A 23464-nucleotide genomic window follows, 5' to 3' on the forward strand; every position below is an offset into this window, starting at 1 on the left:
CCCCTTATGTAAAGGTGTATCTACTGGAGAATGGAGCCTGCATAGCCAAAAAGAAAACAAAAGTAGCACGAAAAACACTGGACCCTCTTTACCAGCAGCAGCTGCCGTTTGAGGAGAGCCCAGGAGGAAAGGTTTTACAGGTATTATCTCATCACTAATGGTTTTATTTACCAGTCGTTTGGGCATTATCTCATGATCATTTGGTCAATCAATACTGCCTTATCTAGAGATAAGGGAATCATTTGTGTATACAAACTTTTTAGATAAAATTTTAATATTCTATATTTGTATAATATTTATATTTATATATTAATACATATATACATATTTATAATGTAATTATTTCGAATAAATTATTATAACCTATTAACTTATTTATTTATAACCCTAAAATAATAGCCAATAAAGCCATAGTGTGTGTGTGTATATATATACAGAGCTTGACATTAAGACCCGCCAAATGTGTGTGATTTCAGCAGTGGCGTGTAACACAGTCACTCCTACTAGCCATTTTGGCGGATTGAATTTTAGATTTAATATATACATTTTTCAATTGTAGTTGAAAGGCATCTGAAATAACAAACTAAGTGCAATGTAGTGTTGTCAAAAATATCGATTTTTATACATATCGATACTGAAATATCTTCCAATACTTTTTTTCGCAGAATAGATACATGATACCAGCTGCGCTTTCTCATTCTCTCATCTTTCTGACAGCGAGTGATGCACAAACCCACCTCCACTCACTCATTTGCTCCGGATTAATATTTTTGGCATTGCAGGGTTTGAATTTCGGTGTGGGATTGGACATATTGCGCATAATTTTACTCATTCCTGCAGATTTTGTGCTCACACCCAAAGTGTGCATACAATAAAGCCACCTCTCAGAACAAAACTCAGTTATTTTTCACTGCTTATTGCGCTTAAACAGTCAAATACAAAAAATAATGTCAAAATGCCGGTCTAGGCAAGTATTCACATAAACACAGTCAGTTATGTTTCAAGTGAACGTAAACAGTTGATAAAGAAATGTAACACATGTTACAGTATTATTGATCCGTGCATCAGGTCTTAAAGTGACAGCGGCCTAATATACCTGCTGCCAAATTATGAGATAATAAAAAAAATATCTACGTATATGGCAATTTGTCCCCATGGTATCGATGTCAAAATTGTGGCCAGTGGCTAGTAACTTTGGAAAACCATTAGCCACAGTGGCTGGTCAAGCCCTGTATATGTCAAGCCCTGTATATATATATATAGTATATATAATTAATTGCGACATAAATTGATATTTATTATTATATATATGTATATATATATATGTGTATAGCGATGCCATATATAATGCAGTTTAATGATTGATTAAAGTATATTAGCAAATAAGAGTAAATAATAAAATACAGAGTAATGCACACATTTTTTTCCACGATATCTACTATATATATAATTTTCATATATATATATATATATATATATATGAAAATTATAATTTTATAATTCATATATAAAGTCATATATAATTTTTTTTTATATTATGAGACCTGCCCTCAGTCTATTCATTAATTCTTAATTCTCTTCCCATCGTAGATCATTGTGTGGGGAGACTATGGACGAATGGACCACAAATCCTTCATGGGAGCCGCTCAGATACTTTTAGATGATCTGGACTTGTCCAACATGGTTATTGGCTGGTTCAAACTGTTTCCTCCCTCTTCATTGGTCGACCCATCCTTGGCCCCGTTGACCAGAAGAGCTTCCCAGTCATCTCTCGACAGCGGGTCCGGGCCGTTCGGTCGCTCGTAGCAGTTTCCTGAAATATAGCGTTATTGTAGCAGCCAATGGGTGGAGTTTGAGAATTGCGACAGGTCCCGTCCCCCCGGTAACACTGCATGCTTGATGTTGTGTGTTCAGAGCTTGTTTCTTAGGGGTGAAAAAAGTGGTCCTGTTTTTGCTCGCAAAAAAAATGCCGCACACACCGTGCGCAAAGAGCACCCCCTAGAGGGTAGGGACGAGACGAAGCTGGAAATGGGCTCCTGAGCTCATGGAACGTCACAATTCTTGATTTTAGAGCCTATTTGAAGCCATTGGAGTTGAGCCTGAACTGAGAAGCGAAATGTTGAGTTCTTCAGAAGCCCCTTTTGAAATGGGGTGAAACGTTCTCTTCGACTTTCATTTTCCATTTATGTTTCTTTTAATGTTGATGTATTTGTATCTACATGGGCTAACAGTGTTCCTTGGGTCAAGCCATGCCAACAGACCCAGAAATGTACACACAAAACAAGAATATGACGCGGGAATGGTCACCTCACTCCCCCGATAAGATTCTGCTAGATCAATACAGAGATGACATGTAGGTTTGAATCATCTTTTAAGATCAAATTGAATTTCTTCTCTTGATACTGTATGAAACCTAAAGAGGAAATAAGTTTTTTGTTGCATGGACACAACTTTAGCTGAACTTAAAAAAGAAAAGAAAAAAGTAAATAGAAAATAAATAAATTTCTCAGACTGCAACTTGCAAAAAAAAAAAAAAAAAAAAGATGATGATGAGAAAAAAAGAAAAAGAAAAAACAAACCGGATCAGCCATTTTCAACCATTTCTATTATTTTTAAAGATAAATTTCACTAGTGCATGGTTTTCATGGGGAGTGAATGCTACAGTGTGATTTGAAGACGAAGAAAAAAAAACATGAAACCTTGTTTTTTTGTCCTGTAGACCGTTCATTGGTCTCTCTACCGTATTTTTACAGACAAGCAGTTAAATGACAAGCTAAACATTTTATTTACAGTGAAAAATCTGTTCATGTGACAAAGACGTAAAAAATAAATGTCTATGATTTATTATTGTAAAGGCGTTAGCCTTATGAAGCTAAAGATGATGTGCAAATTGTACATGTTTCTCTACTTCTCCCCTGTCCCAGGGTAAACTCTCTGTACTTCTTGCTTCCGTTGTCAGATTTCCACCCCGATATTGTTCCAGTTCTTTTTCATTTGAATTTTCAGGGGCTGTTCATTTCTTCAGCTCTTCTAGTTTTAGTCTGTATTGTTTAAAGTTCATTTGTTTAACAAGCATGTTGAAAAGGGTTTTTGGCAACATGGCTTGGGCACATCTTACAGTAACTCAGCATGTTTTGATAAAGACGATATTTGGAGAAAAAAATTGCAGTTTCTTGTACAGTGCATGTCGACAACGATCCCCTCCCCCCCTTCACCCCGAATTGAATTTTCGTAAAAAATAAGGCAGTGGTCTCACACTGACCAGAAGGGCAAAATTCCGAATGAACATTCCACCTTGTAAAATCATACTTTGTTGAAAATTTAAAGGAAAATGTGACCAGGGATTTTTATATCTTTACGGAAATATGAGCTGCAGCATTCCTGACAAAAGAGCCCCAAATTTCCGAGATCTTTTTACCGGAGGCGGCTGCAGCTCACTGACTTTCGCAGTATTGTGCTGTACAGTTTTCCGAGCATGATGCTGTCTGCAGAGAAATGCACATCGGGACGATGCTATTGCCACACGATGATATACCTTTGGTTTTTATTTCTTCGTTTCAAGAAAGTAGAAGTCATTTAATATATTTTTGTTAGTTTATTTACAAGCCAAGACCTATTTATTTTTTATTTTCTATTTTTTAGTAATAATCAGAGCTTCTTATATCTGAGCAGTTTATGACTCCTAGTTTCAATGCCTGAATGGAAATATGCACTGGGACATTATACCTCTTCCTATGAAAATTAACTCTACATTTTTCTGATTTTTTAAAAAAAATGTGTTTATCAAGCTTTCAGTCCTACTTATGATTTCAGTGTACGTTTTTCACAATCTACATAATTTGAAAAGAGATCTCTATTAAAGCAAACACTCTAAATGTATGGAAGTGGGATAATGTCTCATGATGTCAAAGGTATGTTCTATTCTATTTCAAATGCCTTCTCTATTGTTTTTTCTTTTCTTTTTCTTTTTTTTTTTTTGGTGCAATGTGTTCATGCCAAGGCTATGTCTTGGTCAAGTATGGTTGAGTACAGAGATTTATGTAAGTTATTTTTCAAATTAAAAAATAAAAAATGGATATTACACTGGAAAATGAGCGTTCACAAACAAAAGCAGCAAGTCTCTATTTATAGTGTTTCCTGACGTGACATGAAAACACAGATATATTTATATATGGCATAAATGGCAATGTACAGTGTATTCAATTCAATTCACATTTATTTGTATTCTATTGTTTCAAAGCAGCTTTACAGAAAATGCATGTGTCTACATTACAATTTAGAGTGATCTGTTATCAGAGGTGACTGTGTCCAAGTTATGCATTTCAGAAATGTAGATAAATCTGCGATAAATCACGCAGTTAGCTAACATCATTTATAAATTTTAGGCAGAAACAATGAGCTCATTGAAGTAATTATTACAAGATGTGAACATAATGATTATAATTTATAGAAAATTTAGCACTGTGCATGTTGATTCAGAGTTGGCGTCATCTGAAGTCCTGGCCGGAGTTAGAGTCGTCTCTTCACAGATTTTGGGTCATCTGAAGTCTTCGTAAGAGACTGGATCCAAACTGGAGCTGACATACCCTCTAGTTACCTCGGGATGATCATCCAAAGATAAAATAGAAAAGCAAATGGAAATTAATTAGCGAAGCTGCTGTTCATAACATTCCAAGCAAATGTAATCATGTGCATTTGATCTGATATAACTGGAGTACAAGGTTATGAGATGCATTATGTAAATGTTTGGCTAAAGAGATGCGTATTTTAGTCTAGATTTAAATGTGAAAACGCTCTCTCTATATATAATACTGTAAAGACAGTAATAACAGTAAATAACTTTTCTATTTGAATATACTTTGAAATTAATTTATTCCTGTAATGCCAGGTTGAATTTTCAACATCATTACTCCAGTCTTGAGTGTCACATGATCCTTCATAAAGCATTCTAATATGCTGATTTACTACTCAAAACATTTATTATTATTATCAATGTTGAAAACAATTGTGTACATTTTTTTTTTTTTTTTTGGATTCTTTGATGAATAGAAACTTCAAAAGAACAGCATTTATCGGAAATAATTAACTTTTTTTAAGAAATTAATACTTAATAAAAATAATAATAATAATGCTTGTTTTATTTATTAAGTTATTCATTTATTATATCATATAGTATAATTTTGTCCTGTTTATTAAAGCTGCACCCTCCAGGTTGTATGTACATTAGTTAAAGACAAGAAATTTGTTTTCCTACATGTTATCAAAATGATCGAGATACTTCGAAAGCAAGCATACAGCTTTCCAAATACAACAGAATTATGTTGTTTTTTGGTCATGGAACATATTAATCACAAGGTGTTTTTTTGTCAGCACTATTCTGTGGTTATGAGTAAGTGCTGAGATGATGGCTAAAAAAGGAAGTAAACAGCTGGGGATAATACAGCTTCCTCCTGCTTTGACAGATAAATGCTGGACTGCCACAACACAATCATGAGCTGATACAATTCCAGACAAATAAAAGGTAAGTTCAAGTAAATTATCTTACTGTAAAATCAAATCAGAGGATAGCCTATAGGTTGGTCAACATTATATCAAATTTCAGTATCAGTAGAATAAAACCTCAAGCTACACTTATAAAAAACTTTTTTGAGCCATTTATTGCAATTAACCATCTAGTCTCATCGTATTATGTGTGTCTGAACCACGTGTCCAAATAATGGTATATATCTATTGTTTTATCATTTAAAACCTAATAAACTTTTTTTTTAAGGTATTACAAGAAAAGTGTGTTTGTGCTACTGTATTTTAACTACTTGATTTGATATTTTGTTATCAGTGATATTCACATTTTTAAGTTTGGCTTATGTCTAAATATGTTTTGGAGCCCAATTAAAAAAAATGCAGACATTGTAGGGCTCATTAACCATTTCATGTAGTGATGAAATCATAAGCCATCATCATTTCCAATTTCAAAATCTCTGTTCATGTTAATTCAGGTTAGAGAGACGATGATGATTCAAACTAAATTTGATCAGCTGGCAGAAAGAGTACGATGGGTCTGGTCCAGAACATATGCTCTCTACACAACCAACAACACGAAAAGCTGGAAGGAAAAAACACTCTTCTTGTTGAGCTGCTTTACCACCAGCCTCATTCTGAGCACCTCCCTCTTCCTCATCCTTCACTTTTCCTTCAGATGTGTTCAGGAGGTCTCGGTTCCCCTCACTTGTGTTTTTTGTATAAGCTTAACACCAGCGATGTATTTCTCAGAAAGGATCCGTTGTTTCGGAGCCCTGGTTTTGATCTCGATGGGTATGAAGCAAGTGAAGAGTCTTCTTCTCACATTAGGAACCAGTTCAGTGATTTTCTTCAACATCCAGAACACGTTACAGAACATGAGACTGCTTGCAAAAGGCCTCCTCTGCAACTTGGAGGAAAAGTTACTGGATATCAATACAGAACCCCTCGGAAATTATATTAAAATGCTAATGTGGGTGGGAAATCAACTTAAAAGTTACTTTATAAACTTTCCGGGTTTTAGTTACCATGCAGATTTTACTCTTAAAGCAAAGGTGGACTCTGAGCTCTTCAAAGTCCACCTCTCTGAGGCCGAACAGGCTCTAAACCAGACCGCGCAGAGTGTGTTAGCAGTGACCAATGCTTTGTCTTCAATAGGAAAGATATTGTCTCCAACATTAGGTCTTTTATTTATTGTGCTCCTCACTGCTTTATACCTGAGAAGATTTCATGTGGACAAAAAGCACAACAACATATACATCACGAAAACGTTCCGTTGCTTTGACGAGCAGCAAAGGGAGAAGGGCAAACCGTGTGTCCTTCCGCTCAGCAAAAGCGAATCGGAACGTTATATAGTGACCCCGTCCATCCGTCCGACCGGTCGGCAGTGGAAAGCCATGCTCAAGTTCAGTATTCCTATTTTCACTCACTGTCTCACCTGGCTGGTGTTTATTAGTCTCGACGGCCTGATTTACTGGCTTATTGTGGTTCTGAGCAAGCGGCTCGGGGAACTGGAGCCACTTCATGTTCCTGTGGGGATAAAAATCCAGGTAAGCTAGAATAGTGTTATAGCCTACTTGGATACGTTAAATAGGCCTATTGAACTGTATTCAACACTCCAAAACGATTGACAAACGTATTGTGTTTTTGTGCACGAAGCCATGCACTGCCACTTTGACATTCCTGAGTCACTCTACAGCTAATAACTTTCTGTCAAAACTAAATTGTCCGAATTTAGCATTTCAAACAGGAATAACCAGCATATTCTGCTGTTGTGTGAACGTTATCACAGATATCGATCATATATTTCTATATATAAAAGCAAGGTAGTTAGGCTAAAGAATCCTGTTTCAATCTTTTATAACAGAAACGTATTGTTCTTGTTTCACGTTGGATATAGAATCCAGTTTTATTCATAACTGAATTGTGTGTGCATTAAAGAAAAGACAAATATGTTGCTTGTGTGAACATAGATCCTCATTTTTGTAGGCTATATTTAAAGGGATGGTTCACCCAAAAATGAAAATGTTGTCTTAATTTACTAACCTTCTTGTCGTTCCAAAACTGTATGACTTTCTTTCCTCTGTGGAAAAAGAATATATTATTTTAAAAAAATATCTCCAGTTAAAGTCAAATGGGTCCAATGATGTTTGTACCACAACATTCTTCGAAATTTCTTCTTTTCTGTTTCACAAAAAAATAAAGTCATACCATTTTAGAATAACATGAGTGTAATTAAAAACGATGAACTATCCTTTTCATAATCAAACTGTATGAAAACTGCCACTGAAATCTTTTGATGTCTGAAATTTAAATTTTCTAATTAATTCTAATTTTCTTCTCTCCACTTTCTCCTTTTTTGTTTTGAAAGGAAGAGACATTATTTCTAGGTTTACCTGTTAAGGAAAATGCAAAAGGAGCTGATTTTTCCTACACGGTGTCTCTGTTTGAGAAGAAGTGCTTGCCTGAACCAGAACTGTGGCTCTATCAATCTCTGGTTCCTCTGTCTGTCGTCCTGGTCTTGCTGGTTGTTCTGATTCTGCTGTCATCACAGATAGTCCAGCTCAGGGTTGTGCTATCTGAGCAGTTTTTCTCAGATGTCGCAAAGAAAAGAGCTGCTTATCTACATGCAAAGATTTTAAGAAAGCGGTGCAAGTCTACAGTGGAAAAACATGAAGGAGATCTGAAGACTTTAGCCATGCAGGTTGGTAGTGCTGAACACATTCACTTTGGCAACATCAGTGTCTAAATCAATATTTTTAGAATGTTTAAAAGAGAATCGTTTTACTTGAACAGTAAAATTGTGTAAAGATATTGACTTGTTTTAGGAGAACATATCTGGAATTAAGTTAATTTATTCTTACCCCATTTTTTTCTTGTTTTAAGCAGAAATCACAGTCAGTTTGGTTTAGCATTAATTTATAATATTTAAAAGCATAATATTTATGCTTTTAAAAATGTCAGTGGGGTAAGAAAAATATGTTTAATTCAAACTATATTCTCTGAAAACAAGTCTTCAGTTTTGCTTCTCTAGTAAATTGATCTTATTTAGCTTTGCAACCAAGGCCAGAAACATATGGTATATGTTTATATAGTGTTATGCATTGCAAAGTGTTGTGACATTTCAGAAAAGTATTATGTGTGAAATCGAACCTATATAGCTGTAAGCATCTGTTTTCAAGTTCTTGCATTATGTTTTGGCATTAGCTGTTATAATGTGGATTGTATTAACAAAATAATTTATTTTTTGTTTTTATTTCAGCCCAGTTTTTGGTGCCCCTTACTCTTCCATAAGCACAGAACAAACCCTGACGCTGTTTAAGTATGCTTGAAGTTTGTTACAGTCTGTCAAGCAGCCATTATCGCAGGTTTGATCGAGTACATGTGGACAACAGAATTTACAGGCATTGTTATCAAAAAGTGCAACTTAACATTGCACTGGGTTCTGTTTGTGGTGACCCAGTGGTCTGAGTATAGAAGGCAATGGGAATGGGATGATAGGCCATGGGCCCTAGTGATCAGTTTGTGTTGAATAGACCCAGGAGCCCTAGTGGTCATCACACACTGTATGTGATCAGGGCCATGGTTTTCTTTTTTACTTTGGCAATGTCATGCCACACGGGTTGAAGCATTCCATTAGCCCAACTGACCCGGTCCATGATCCAGCCCTGCATGTGCCTATACCTTCAGGGGTTAAAGGGATAGTTCATCAAAAAATGACAATTCTGTCATTAACTGCTCACGTTCCAACCCCGTATGCCTTTCGTTCATCTTCAGAACACTAAATGAAGATATTTTTGATGAAATCCCTCCATTGACAGATACGCAATTTGACGCTTCAAAACGTTCATAAAGAGATAGTAAGACTAATCCATATGAATTGAGCTGTTTAGTCCAAATTTTCTGGGTTTTTCCGCAATCTTTGTTTTTAAATGAATACTGCACATTCATCTTCCTTAAAACATTTCCTCTATGACTCAGGGTCTTATAGATACGACTTCTCCAGCATACGGTTCTCTGCACACAGCACTTGGCTTTCCAACCTAAAAAACAAAGTGTGCTCACCAACAGATCATACAGCACAATGGCCACATTTCTTATGAAATTTTAGGGGATGCTGGGCATTCTTAGAGTAAAGCCCAACCCTGACTTACCTTTTCCCGCTGATTAATTCTCTTATACACAAATTCAACGAAGGGTTTCCGTGGGATGTATTGTCCCTCGCCCGGTTTTGTGAACAGTTGCCTGTTTCCATATGAATTGAGCTGTTTAGTCCAAATTTTCTGAACAGACCCGATCGCTTTATATGATGAATCAATGTTTATATGTGAATAAAAGCCTAAATTAAATGTGTTCATCATATAAAGCAATCGATTCTTCAGAAAATTTGGACTAAACCACTCAGTTCATATGGATTAGTTTTATGCTCTCTTTATGATTGTTTTGAAGTGTCAGTTGAAAGTGTCAGATTTCAACAAAAAGATCTTCATTTGTGTTCTGAAGATGAACGAAAGTCTTTCGGGTTTGAAACGACATGAGGGTGAGTAATTAGTGACAGAATTTTCAATTTGGGTGAACTAATCCTTTAACGATCTCAAATTGAGGTGGTAGTCATTGAGCAATGATGAGCATAAAACATGTACATTACTGTTCAAAAGTTTGGGTTCAGTATGATTTTTAAATAGTTTTGAAAGATGACTCTTATGCTTACAAATACCGTAAAATCAGTAAGATTTTGAAACATTATTACAATTTAAAATAAATGTTTTCTATCTGAATATATTTTAAAATAGTTTATTCCTGTGATGTCAAAGCTGAATTTTCAGCATCATAACTTTTGTGTGTGTGTGTGTGTGTCCAAAACTGACTTGTCTTCTCAGAGTCTGATCAGGACAGAAAATAAAATTGTATTCAAACATTGTGTAGCTAAAAAAAAAAGAAAGGAAAGGAAAGAAAAAACTGTAATTCACGTTCTGTATTTAACAATACTGTATGGTGTTATTTTGGGAGTGACTCAAAACACAAAGTAGGAGAATCTCAGTACTGACCAGGTCATCACTAATGAATAAGTGGTTCTTCATTTTCACAGTAAAATCTGAAAAATAAAGGTTCTTTATTGGCATTGATGGTTCCATGAAGAACCATTAGCATCCATTAAACATTTCCATTCCACAAAAGGTTATTGGGGATAATTGGGGACAGTTTTTTTTTCTGGGTTCTTAACAGCACCATATTTTCAACAGGACTAGAGAATAAAACGTTATTTGTGGAACTTTCTTCTATGGCATGAAACTGCAACACCCTTTTTGTGGTTACAACCGCAATCTTTGTTTTTAAATGAATACTGCACATTCATCTTCCTTAAAACATTTCCTCTATGACTCAGGGTCTTATAGATACGACTTCTCCAGCATACGGTTCTCTGCACACAGCACTTGGCTTTCCAACCTAAAAAACAAAGTGTGCTCACCAACAGATCATACAGCACAATGGCCTCATTTCTTATGAAATTTTAGGGGATGCTGGGCATTCTTAGAGTAAAGCCCAACCCTGACTTACCTTTTCCCGCTGATTAATTCTCTTATACACAAATTCAGCGAAGGGTTTCCGTGGGATGTATTGTCCCTCGCCCGGTTTTGTGAACAGTTGCCCGTTTTCATAAACCACCTTCCCTCTGGACATCGTCACCACTGGAAGCCCGTGACACAACATTCCCTCAAAGATGTTATAGTCCACAGCCTGGTGGTGAGTCTTTGCTGAAATCACCCTAAAAACAACACAAAATGATGCACAATTCAAACAGAAGACATTAGAGGACATTAATTAATATGTGTTCACTTACTAATTTACATTACATATACATCTTTATATATATATATATATATATATATACAGTATAATACATCAGCATGGGAATATTTAAGCCCATTGACAGTGTGTGAAGTGGCAAACCAAATCTATTGTTTCCCATATTCAGCTTCTTTTCTTTTCTTTTCTTTTCTTTTTTTTGCATGCTGTATCAGCAGTTCAAATGAGCTCCGAGTGGCCATCTGTCTCCAGAGCTGAGACAAACCAGCCAGCAAAATTAAAATGACAGCTATCGACTAAAAACAAAAACTGCCATTGTGCAATGGATATTAATGTTCCTACTGTGTTCAGTTTGACTTAGAATTTGTCTGTACAGAAGTTTCCATTAATTGATTTACAGTATTAAGAATAAAAATAAAAACTGCATACTTTGTCCGCTATGTTTTTTTATTATTGTTGCATCTATTATAATGCTGTGAAAGACAATAAATATTCCATCATTTAAAAATTGATGAATGCTAACAGTCCTAAAATTGAGGGTAAAGGTTGTACTACTGCTTGAAAAATATTGCCTAAAATATTGCAAACTCATTTATCTTCTGACAACTCCTCTTTCGTGTTTTTTTTTTAAGTTTGAATGTGGTATTTAAATATTTATGTTGCTTGCAAAAAAAAAAAAAAGCTTTGTAAAATGCTGATAAATGCACATGTGACTATACAGGAGATTGTTGTTATGGAACTAAGGTAAAGCTGATGTAACTTTTTCGTTTTTAAAATATTTTCAATTTATATCATTCTCAAAAACTGTCTCTGTGGCATTATGAATAATTCCCTTTTTGGGAGTCCCATCTACTCCTACAATGATTTGACCGATAGCGCGAGTTGGGGGCGGGACTTGTCTGTTTGTACAAGCGATGGTTGACTAGGGTTGTGTTCAGAAAGCTGTTTTGAAAACAATGCTTATTTTCGCAATTTCGAAGTTAGAAATTCCATCAGTTTAAACTGGCCAATGAATATTGTATGAATATTAAAGGTGTGATTTTTTGTGGCAACTAGTGTTGAGGTTGCGAATTGCAACCAACAAAAGTTACGGTGGCCGACAGGGAAATATGCCAGTTAAGCAATGAGGTTTCTTCACAAAGATAAATTAAGAAATTATGTTTACTTTATTGCGAATATGATTGTTACTTGTTCATCATTGTGTTGTGTCAGTGTTTTATTCGCTGACTCTAGCCAGCTTCTTTGCACGAAGAACAACATAGTGACGAAACGTGCTCTGTAGTAGTTTGTCCGTTCACGATTACTGTAGAAACATGTCGGCACAAAATGGCTATTTGCTATTTCAATGTAAGGGGATCCGCGGTTTATTGAAATGGCTCATTCTAAGGTAATAAAACATAACGGTTCATTATGTAAGGTCTTTATACACCACTGAAAACATAGTTATGTATATTATATTGCATTTCTGTCTACATATCCTCCTAAATATTACACAATGCACCTTTAATAAATGTAAAAAACTTTTAACAAAGCTCCGCTTCCCGTTGTGCCAATGAATAACCATTACCCGCAGTAAAATCATAACGCTTGGCCCCTCTTGGCATATTGCTTTGTCTTGATAATTATCTGAGGGATGGATAATTATGCAATCTCACAGTTGAATGAACTGTCAGTACAATCAAATGTGAGACACAATATGGAAGGCATTTAAATCTAAACATAAAGTGCAAATATTGTGGTTAAATGTCTTGCTTTTCATTATTTTCTGCTAAGAACATACATCCAGTTGACCCTAATTGTCTAATATAGACCAGGACACGTCACCGGTCCCTTGTTAGCGAGTCTTACACAAGCGCTCAGCTCTGATTAATGCAGCGCTGCTGTGCGCTAAGTTTCAGCACATTGGTCCTCACTGCTTAACTCACATCAGCGGTTGGTTATTTGCCTAGAGGGAGCTAGCCTAGATTCACGGGGAAGAGGAGTCGCAACGTGGCCCAATTACATAAGACCCAGAGCCGCCTGCTGTTTCCGTACTCTCCTTCCATGCATGAACTTTACAAACGACGTGTTTGAGCAGGAAGAACAATTAATGTTCTTCCATTTATGGGCACGTCTTAACAGCCAATCCGCTTCTTCATAGCAACATCTGCAGTATGTTCAGCATCTATAGATCCTCACACATGCAGAAACATGCTCATCCTACATCACAGGTAGGCTATCTGAACCTACGTACATTCATGAATTTCTAATTAAAGCAAACTTGCCAAAACCATTTTATGATTAATCTCACAAATTGCCCTCACAGTTACTCTCACGAATGTGACTACCCTCCAAAAACTGTGAGGTATGGATTACATTTTTGATATAAGGCAAGTACAAGGCTCATTTCAGCTGAATAACAAAAACAGCTATTAAAGTGATGTAGTACAATGCAAGGCTCAGCAACATTTACAACATATTCAATTACAAATAAATTCAAGCAGTCATGAAATGAAAATTTGTAAAAGCTGAAGCCCATGAAATGAGAAGACTGCATTTTGAATTAGCCTATACGATCAAAACATTATGGCACATTATTGTGTAACATTGAGGCATTGCTTTTTGGAATTTCCTGTCAAAGTATCATGCAAAATGGTTCTGTTTTCTTTAAAGATGACGTGTCAGTGTGTCAGAATTTTATGAGTGCTGTTTGCCTGTGCAAAATGTAACCTACCACTATGATAATGATTGATGTTGTGACTGGTTGCCAGGGTGTTGTTATGTGGTTGCTAGGGTGTTAAAGGCTGGGTAGGTGATTTGTTCCAGAAACATTTTTTGTTATGCTGGTTGAAAATCTCCTCACATCCTGACAACAATCACTAAGTTAAGTAGTTTAAATTTATGTATATATAAATTTACGAGAATTGACTTCCCTACCTTTAAGGGTGGTTTCTAAGGTGTTGCTAAGTGATTGCGTACAGGCAAATAAGCCCACCCCCAGTCTCTATAATATTCTGTTCTGTAAATATGGCTCTTTCAATGTAAGTCTATGGAACATTTTCTCCTGGAGGAAGCAAGTCCGAGCAGTTAGAAAAGTAAAAGTACACATCTCCCCAAAAAGCTGTAGAATTTGTTAGAATTAGAATTTTGTACTTGGGGTTAGTGGTTTGTTCAAATGCCTAACCCCAAAGTATTTCTGACCTATTTCACTAGTAAATAAAATGTATTTCAAGTACATTTTGTATTCACATTGGCCAGTGGCTGATAGGAATGTCTGCACAATGAAACATGGCTCACTATTCATTAGAGCATATAAATGAGGTCACATGTAGTTTTCTAGGCAGCTGTGAGTTACCTGGTGGCCTTTGGGTCCCATATGACCAGGTCTGCATCAGAGCCTTTAGCAATTCTCCCTTTTCGAGGATAAAGGTTAAAGATTTTTGCTGCGTTAGTACTGGTGACAGCTACAAACCGGTTTTCATCCATTTTTCCGCTGTGCTGGGCAAAATAAAACATAGAAACAGTGAGTTATTTTTGTGATCGCTGCACCTCACGTCAAAGAATGAGAAAGCCATAGGTCAGTGCTGCACTGAGACTAGATAGATAGATAGATAGATAGATAGATAGATAGATAGATAGATAGATAGATAGATAGATAGATAGATAGATAGATAGATAGATAGATAGATAGTTCTATCAGAGAAATGTGAGAATGAAGGAATCATTGCTATCAGAGGCACTGACCACTCCCTTCTCCCATATAACTGACATCCTGTCTTCAACGCCGTTGACTCCGTTTGGGATTTTGGTAAAGTCGTCTTTCCCAAGGGCTTTCTGGCACACCGAAAAGGTGCAGTTATCCGTTCCTGTTACGCTTAGATCGTCACTGTAAGATAATGCACATTATCATGCACATTATCATCTCATCATGATTGTTAATGTTCTTTTTTTATTATCTTGTGACTTTTGTATTCCGTGGTAGCAAGAAAGTCATGCAAGTTTGGGAGTAGATATTAAGTGAATAATGAGATCATGAAAGTTCCCACATACTTGGCCAGCAGGTCCATCAGATATCCAGGGGTGCTGGAGTCCGGTCTCAAGGGTGGGCCCATGACAAAACCAGCAGCATGAGCCCAATTCTTATGCCAATAGTTAGTTCCATCTGTGCCCAGTCCAGCCGCAATGGGCTCTCCAAACACCACTCGACCTGGCGAAAAACAATCAGTGTGATAAACGATCAACTTTGAGTGTTTGATAATCAGGTTTAGAAATGTAAAAATCAAACAACATCAGTTCAAAAGTATCAAAACCAGCTCCAGCAAGTCCAAATGTAAATGTAATAAAATCAACATTTAGTGTTGCACGACCACCATTTTAAATCCATAACCTTAGAGAAAGAACATTAATGTAGGATGGGACTTTATTGTATTTTATTATACACTACCATTCAAAAGTTTGGTGTAAAATATTTTTTTTGGAAAGAAATCAATTTTTTTTTTTAGCAATGATCAAATGAGATTAAAAGTGAGAGCAAAGACATTTAAAATATTATTTTAAAAAAATTGCTGTTCTTTTGAAATTTCCATTCATCAAAGAATTCTGAAAAAAATTGTTTTTCCACAAAAATATTAAGTGGCACAACTGTTTTCAACATTGATAAATAATAATAAGAAATGCTTATTGAGCACTAAATCCGCATATTAGAATGATTTCTGAAGGATCATGTGACATTATGTGAAAATTCAGCTTTGCCATAATAGGAATAAATTATATTTTAAAGGCTTATTTCACCCAAAAATTCTAATTCTGTCATTAATTACTCACCCTTGTGTCGCTCCAAACCCGTAAGACTCTTTTTAATGAAATCTGAGAGCTTTCTGTCCAGCTCTGCAACTACTGACAGCTCTGACAGCTACGCAACTACCACTTTGACGGTTTAAAAAGTTCATAAAGAGATCGTAAAAGTAATCCATATGAATTGAGTGGTTTAGTCCACATTTTCTGAAGAGACATGATTGCTTTATATGCTGAACAGATTTAATTTAGGCTTTTATTCACATATAAACATTGATCAGCGAACATAAACAGAAGCTCAACCGAACCAGATTGACGCACAAGAACAAACCTTACTGGTTCTTGCTGAAGCTCAAACGTGCTGCGTAACACGAGAGCAAACTTCATTGGTTCTTGTAGAAGCTCAAATGTGTTGCATAACATAAGAATGAACCTCATGGGTTCTTGCATGTCAGACGAACATGCTTGAGCTTCCATTTACCACAACTGTCATCTTCGGAACACAAATGAAGATGTTTTTAATATAATCTGACTTGATGGTGAGTAAATTATGTCAGAATTTTCATTTTTGGGTGAACTAAACCCTTTAAAATGTATTAAGTAGAAAACACTTATTTAATATTGTAATAATATTTCACTAATACTAATATCACAATGAACTTGCCTCATGATTTGCATAAAAAAAAAAAACTCAAATCCAGACTTGTATATTTTTGAAACTTTTCTGCTTTGAATAATAATCGGTCCCACTTTATATTAAGTGGCTTTAAGTACTATGTACTTACATTGGAATTAATAATTTGATACAATGGACTTATTGTGTACATGCATGTTTTTACATTGTACTTATATTTTGAAAATACCTGCATGTAATTACAGCTGTAATTAATTTATGTAATTACATTTGTAATTACACTGTTGACCCTTCCCTGACACCTTAACCCACCCTTAAACCCACCCATACCACCACACCTGTCCTAACCTTACCCGTATCACACCTCAATAGCTGCACAAGTGTTTTACAATACAACCTGAACACAAATAAGTACATTGTACTTATTTTTCGATGTAAGTACATAGTACGGCTCACTCACCGTTTCTGCGTGCATTAGCCACCACCTTCGCTGCAGATTTGCTCATGACGTGCACCACATAGAGCGGGCAGTTAGCGGCATGGGCGATAGTGATGGCGCGCTGTGTGGCCTCCGCCTCCACTTCCTCCGGACGACACATCTCATGGCCCTCAGGACCCGTGATGCCCAGAGAGAGCATACGCTTAGCACCCTGTGTGAGCACGCACGCAAATCAATATTCACAGAAAGGGACTAAAATATAAATCTCTACGTGCTCTGTGAGACGGGCATCAACTGTGTCTCAGCACACTGCATCAGCATGAAATTCTTCAGATTTAGCAACTATAGCTTCTATTACCAACTACATTAGCATTTCTGAAGGAAACAGTAGTGCCTGCAAAGCAGGAAAAGAATAGTAAAACAGATATTTATATTTTCTGAAGAGTGATGCTTGCCTAGCAAAACTCACTGCCACAATCCTAAGGTTTTGTAGGTTTTTGTAGGCTTTTATATGTTTATAAGGGCATTCTAAAATTAAAATGATGAAAACTCATTCATGTATTTGGTGCCCTCCAGTGGAATCATATTTCACACATTTCTTGGGATTTATTATAAGAATGTCAGGATGGCAAAATGTATTTCAGCTAACATAAATATTATCGTTATAATTTGCCTAAATTTGTACTTTTAATGGCATACAATAATAAACTTCTCCATTGAACTCTGACCACTCTAATACTAACGTGACACATCTGGTTCTTTTTTAGGCTTTTTGCTGCATTGGGCAATAGACAGTCTAAAAATGAATGTGGTCAGTATTTATGTAACAAAAATAGCAAGTTATTATTGGTGTCTTAACACTATAATCACATGGAAAAAAACATTTATAACTCTTCTTAGCTAAATATGCCCCACTGAACTTTTGCCCAGCATATAACTTGCAAAAATGGCACTTCATGTTAGTTTAAAGGCACAGGCCAGTTCTTGCGCAACATGACCTGTTTGTTTAGCTTTACATTTAAAGAATGATTTACAAAAAACACTTGCACACTGGTTTACTCCTGGTGAAGTTTAACTCAGAGAGCATTGGGGGTAAAAAATAAATCCCTTCACAGGCACATTCTGATGCTCAAAGATAATATTCTGTATTAGAAGCATATCCAATAGTAAAGAAGATGATGAATGGCTCTTACATATGCATCCAGGAATCTCCTTAGAAAAAACATAATCTGCTGTAAAACAACTTGCATCCCTCTATGAATCATCCTCCCCTCAAGTCAAATATAAATTCCATGATAGATTCCTGAATTTGAATGTTAGCAAACTAGATGCAGAATTGTCATTTGAAGATCTTGGAATACTTCTCACCTCTGCAATGAGGTCTCCATTCTCCGCATGGACTTGAGCTATTGCTCCGATGTCCTTACACTGGGAGAATGCAGCATAGAGCTCATGGTCACACAGCATGAAGACGTCTTTGTATGCCATGAACATCTTAAAAGAGTTGACACCTTTTTCACGAACAAGAGTCTCCATTTCTTTCTTGACCTAAAGAAAGTCCCATATGTTAATGTTAATCTAGGTATATGGATGGATGGATGGATGGATGGATGGATGGATGGATGGATGGATGGATGGATGGATGGATGGATGGATGGATGGATGGATGGATGGATGGATGGATAGATAGATAGATAGATAGATAGATAGATAGATAGATAGATAGATAGATAGATAGATAGATAGATAGATAGATAGATAGATAGATAGATAGATAGATAGATAGATAGATAGATAGATAGATAGATAGATAGATAGGGCAACAATCTGTAAGTAAAGTGACATGTCCCAGTTAGTCTAGCACAGTACAGGTAGCAAGTTTTTTTTTATTTTATTTTTTACTTTATATATGTGTGGTATATAGTAGCCATACAGTGTCATCCCACCAGGTTACAGCCATATGAAGGGAGTAATCGCAGCAGACTTTGGCGTCCGCTGTTCTTCTCCACCGCTCATAGGCTTCCAGGAGTGAACACCCCTTCTGAGGGATGACGAAGTCCAGGATCATGGTCGTGCCTCCTGCGACTGCGGCCTGTGGACACATGTTACCATGTAGCAATATAAAACAACATTAATGTGTTTCTGGAACACACTGTTACAAATTAACCCTCTGGTATCATCCAAATCACCTTGGGTGATAACCTTTGACCCTTACCCATAATTTTGTATAACTGACCTCTTTATAAGTCATTGTTTTTTTTTGTTTTTTTTTATGACTTACCAGAATGCTAAAGCACCAGATTCTTCTGTGATATGTACCACTATTTTATGTTGTACATTTTCCCCCCAAGTGTTTTTATCCTGTTAAGCCTACTTATCACATTGGAAACATGATTTTCTAAGGCCTCTAAATTTTCAACATGATCAAAGTTTTACTGAAAAACCTGTTACACAAAAACTTCTACATGACGTCTGCACTCTGATTGATGTAGCTCACAGTTTTTTAGCAAGTAAAAGGCCCTTTAGTATGTATGTATATACAGTAGCATTATATGTTTTGCCCCCCAAAATAAAAACTACAGAGCCTTGATCATAAAACTAACATTTAACTATCATCTTACCCAGGCATATTATTATTGGGAGATATATGGTGACAACTTATATTTATGCAATTTATGTAAGTAGTCTTCTACTTCTACAAAAATCTCATTACAAGCCATCAGAACGTCATCTTATTTTTTGGCCATATAAATAATATCTGCACCAAATTGAATATGTTTTTTACTCCATATTTTCACTATATGGGTCATAAAAGCCGGATGTATCAAATATGATACAAAACATAAAACATAGTATTTTCTTTTATATTTTGTCTAAAGATTCGGAATGAATAATTCATCCATCAGATGACCTTCAATTGATGGATTGTTCTGTTTTGTAAGACATCTGAGTGACTATATTAGTATTAAGTATGTGAAATTAAATGTATAGATGGCCTTATGTTCTGTTACAAGAGCACTGAGCTTATTTGCATTGCTGAATGTGCAAGAATATACATTCAAATCACAGTGATGAGGGGGAAATTAAAGAAAAGATTTGAGTAGGTAGGTTAAGATGACTTATCAAATGACTCTTTAGGAACAATAATGGATGCACAAAACATATTTCATGGGTTGTATTTACCTTGGTACCTATATGAAAGTCATCCACAGCTGTGGTGCCCATGAACGACAGCTCCATGTGTGTGTGCGTGTCTATTCCACCCGGCAGCACGAGTCTGTCTGTGGCATCAATGACCCGTGTGCCAGCTGCTACCTGCAGATCTGAGCCAACTGCACTGATAACTCCATCTTCAATATACACGTCTGCCATCACAGAAAAATCCTCATTTACCACCTTCCCTCCTTTAATAATCAAGGTTGTCATATTGACTAGCTAACTAATGCACAAACGAGTAAAAAGGCTCCTAATTTGTTGTCTTCGGTACACAATCTCTAGAAGCATTAATCAGTGTGTCTATCTATCAATGTTGAACTAGAAGTGTGGTCCGAAAGACTGAAGGTCTGTCTCTCTAAGTGTTTTTCTTCTTCTTCTTTTTTTTTTTTTTTTTTTTTTTACCTCACGCCCATTTCATTGCGAAACATGCCCGACCGACCTGTCCAGCCTGTTTCTGTCACGATGAGCAAGATTGATTTGAGCTCGTTCAAAAATGTTCAAAACTCGATTCATCACTCAGTGTTCCCAGATTAAATCTCCACCACAAACTTTTATAGCCTATAATCTTATTCTTCATAATCTCTATGTTGAATAAAAAGTGTCAGACTCAAAATATCTAATACATTTTAAACGTGATTCAACACGTCTTGTTGTGAACCCTATGCAACCTGTTTAGAACAAGATATGAAAATCTCTTGTTTATATTTTTTTCTCTGTATTAATGACTATTTGTGTGTTCTTACTGTTTGTATCGTAAAGATTAAAAAAAAAGATATGAAAATTAATGATAGGTTAATTGTAGTCGTTTTTTTAAATAAATAAATAAATAGATATTACTGAGTCTTGATTAATAGACCTACTGTACGCCTATAGGCTAGGCTATCTGTGTAAAACATTTTTCATTTATTTCCTAAAATTATGTTTTATATATTTTTTTATCATAAACAAAATGTTTCAATGCATCTATAGATGAACTGAAACATTTTGTTTATGATAAAAATATATAAAACATAATTTTAATCACGTGTCTATTACTGTAGATGCATGTGTCTATTACTGTATACATTAATAGACACATGCATACAGTATGATCATCGTATCAGACGTATTTGAATCACGTGTCTATTACTGTAGATGCATGTGTCTGATCATGATCATAATTAATCTGAGCAAATTAGATTAAATAAACCCATTCAACAAAATGAAGTATAAATGGTTACCATGGCATCAATGCTATAAAAAAAGAAGAAAGGGAAAAAAAAGGAAGATGATTTGTTAAGATTAAGAAAATTGTAATAAAATTAAGATATACATTTGTATCCCAATTAGGTTTGTTCTCGCATGTTAAGCAGCTTCGGTCGAGCTTGTTTATATTTGCTGATCAATGTTTATGAATAAAAGCCTAAATTCAATATGTTTCAATCTTGTAAGTTACATTTTTTTCAGAAAATTTGGACTAAACCACTAAAAATGCATATGGATTAGTTTTTACGATTTCTTTATGAACCTTTTGAAGCGTCAAAGTGGTAGTTGCGTAGCTGTCAATATAGAACTGGCTTAAATTTTATTAAAAATATCTTCATTTGTATTCTGACGATGGACGAAAGTATTACGGTTTTGGAACAACACGAGGGTGAGTAAACGAGGACATCATTTTTGGGTGAAATAACCCTTTAAGTGTTTGATAAAAAAAAAACACTTGATTTGAAACTATAGGCCAAACTGATCAACCATTGATAATAATAATCATAAGGCTACCCGAAAATAAACAGTTGATTACAAGTATTTTTTAGCAAAGAAGAACGAACAAGAAACGATGTGTGTTGTAATCTACATGTTGAAATTTGTTTTCAAATTTCCTCAATTTTTAGTCGCGGTTAAACCTTCCCCCGCAAGGTGGCGCCATTTGCTCATTTTTGTGTGTGGTCTAAAATGTATCACTGCAGTCTAGAGTCCTTCAAGTGGAGGAACTTGAACTTGAATCTCAGAGTAACCTTCTTCCCGGGTAGACATCTTGATCTTAATATTTGCAAGCATATCATCACATCAGAATCATTTTTAGAGATACATTATATGCAAAAATTGTAACAACGATCACAGTGAATGTGTTAACGACATGATCTGCAATGTGCTCATCTTCATTGAAATGATAAAGGATACTTGAGCAGACATGCTCTTACTTTCAGCTGTTTTGAAAGGCAAATTTGGCTCGATCTACGCTGCAGGTTCAGATTATTATACAACATTGTCTCAAAGCATCCTGACATGACCAGTTCCTAGCGAAATCGACCTATACCTCCATTTGAATATTAATTTTGTGAATATTCAAATGTGAGCGAATTTGAGTTGCAAAAAATTAAAACTCTTAGATTTGCCTTACTTCAGCCTAATTATCCTGCTGCCTACATGGCTCACTTTGGAAGTTTAAAAACCACACTTCTCAAGTGCATTTCACACTGTTATACTGTCATTCTTCAGATGTTCCAGCCATGACACTGTTTATCACTCTGGGTCTCATCACTGTTTCTTTCTCCACAGGTATGTGTATTTCTTTTTATGATTCTTACTTGATTAAATTACTACATTTCTGTTAATGAGATTAAAAATATGCTTCTAAGATTTTCAATGCTGATACATCAAACAAATGCCTTTTTATTTGTTTACTATGACATTCTCTTTATATTTCAGTATTTGCTCTAAGATGCCACCAGTGCAAATACGAATACAATTCATCATGCAAGCAAAATCTAACAAAATGTCCTCTTCAATGTGGCTCCATCACCATATACAACAGTAAGCATTGCATGATTTAGAAAATTATTAAAGAGATCTATTTTATGTGTTTTTTTTTTAAATATATATATATTTTGTAGATGGCAGTACATTAGATAGCAGTGAGAAGAACTGCACAGATCCTGCCCTGTGTGTTACTGACGCCATACATTTGGGACCAAACGAAACGACCTTTAATCCCCAATGTTGTGACACAGACCTCTGCAACACCGAAGAGGCACCAGGTACATGAACATATAGTGAGAGTTTCTTTTTCAGATATTTTACAGTGGTGGGATTTTTTT

The 23464-nt window shown here is 35.7% G+C and overlaps 3 protein-coding genes across 10 annotated transcripts in view; 2 read left to right on the forward strand and 1 right to left on the reverse strand.

The window, feature by feature from the left end:
* rims2a (regulating synaptic membrane exocytosis 2a) overlaps positions 1-4104 on the forward strand; it is a gene marked incomplete at its 5' end in the record, with an annotated part of 182173 nt that extends 178069 nt beyond the window's left edge. For 7 of the 8 annotated variants that reach the window (XM_081389341.1, XM_081389343.1, XM_081389342.1 and 4 more), the window contains 2 exons: positions 1-140; positions 1591-4104. In XM_081389341.1, coding sequence (XP_081245467.1) covers positions 1-140; positions 1591-1806 — 356 coding nt within the window. In that variant the 3' untranslated portion in view covers positions 1807-4104. The remainder of the gene's footprint in view (positions 141-1590) is intronic. The other variant, XM_081389348.1, reaches the window with a different exon arrangement.
* A 1907-nt stretch (positions 4105-6011) lies between these two features.
* dcstamp (dendrocyte expressed seven transmembrane protein) lies at positions 6012-8839 on the forward strand (the record flags this gene model as incomplete). The annotated part of the gene is made up of 3 exons (XM_081387993.1): positions 6012-7067; positions 7889-8221; positions 8780-8839. 3 exons carry the CDS (start codon positions 6012-6014, stop codon positions 8837-8839), a joined length of 1449 nt encoding a protein of 482 aa, XP_081244119.1.
* A 1768-nt stretch (positions 8840-10607) lies between these two features.
* dpys (dihydropyrimidinase) lies at positions 10608-20716 on the reverse strand. Its single transcript, XM_081388568.1, has 9 exons — positions 20355-20716; positions 19105-19263; positions 18540-18719; positions 17193-17382; positions 15355-15511; positions 15049-15190; positions 14660-14802; positions 11077-11284; positions 10608-10965 (listed from the first exon to the last, which is right to left on the reverse strand). Exons 1-9 carry the CDS (start codon positions 20595-20597, stop codon positions 10900-10902), a joined length of 1488 nt encoding a protein of 495 aa, XP_081244694.1. The 5' UTR covers positions 20598-20716; the 3' UTR covers positions 10608-10899.
* Positions 20717-23464: the final 2748 nt, after the last annotated feature.

Source organism: Scardinius erythrophthalmus (assembly GCF_964197995.2).
Source record: "Scardinius erythrophthalmus genome assembly, chromosome: 16".
NCBI classification, from domain to species: Eukaryota; Metazoa; Chordata; class Actinopteri; order Cypriniformes; family Leuciscidae; genus Scardinius; species Scardinius erythrophthalmus.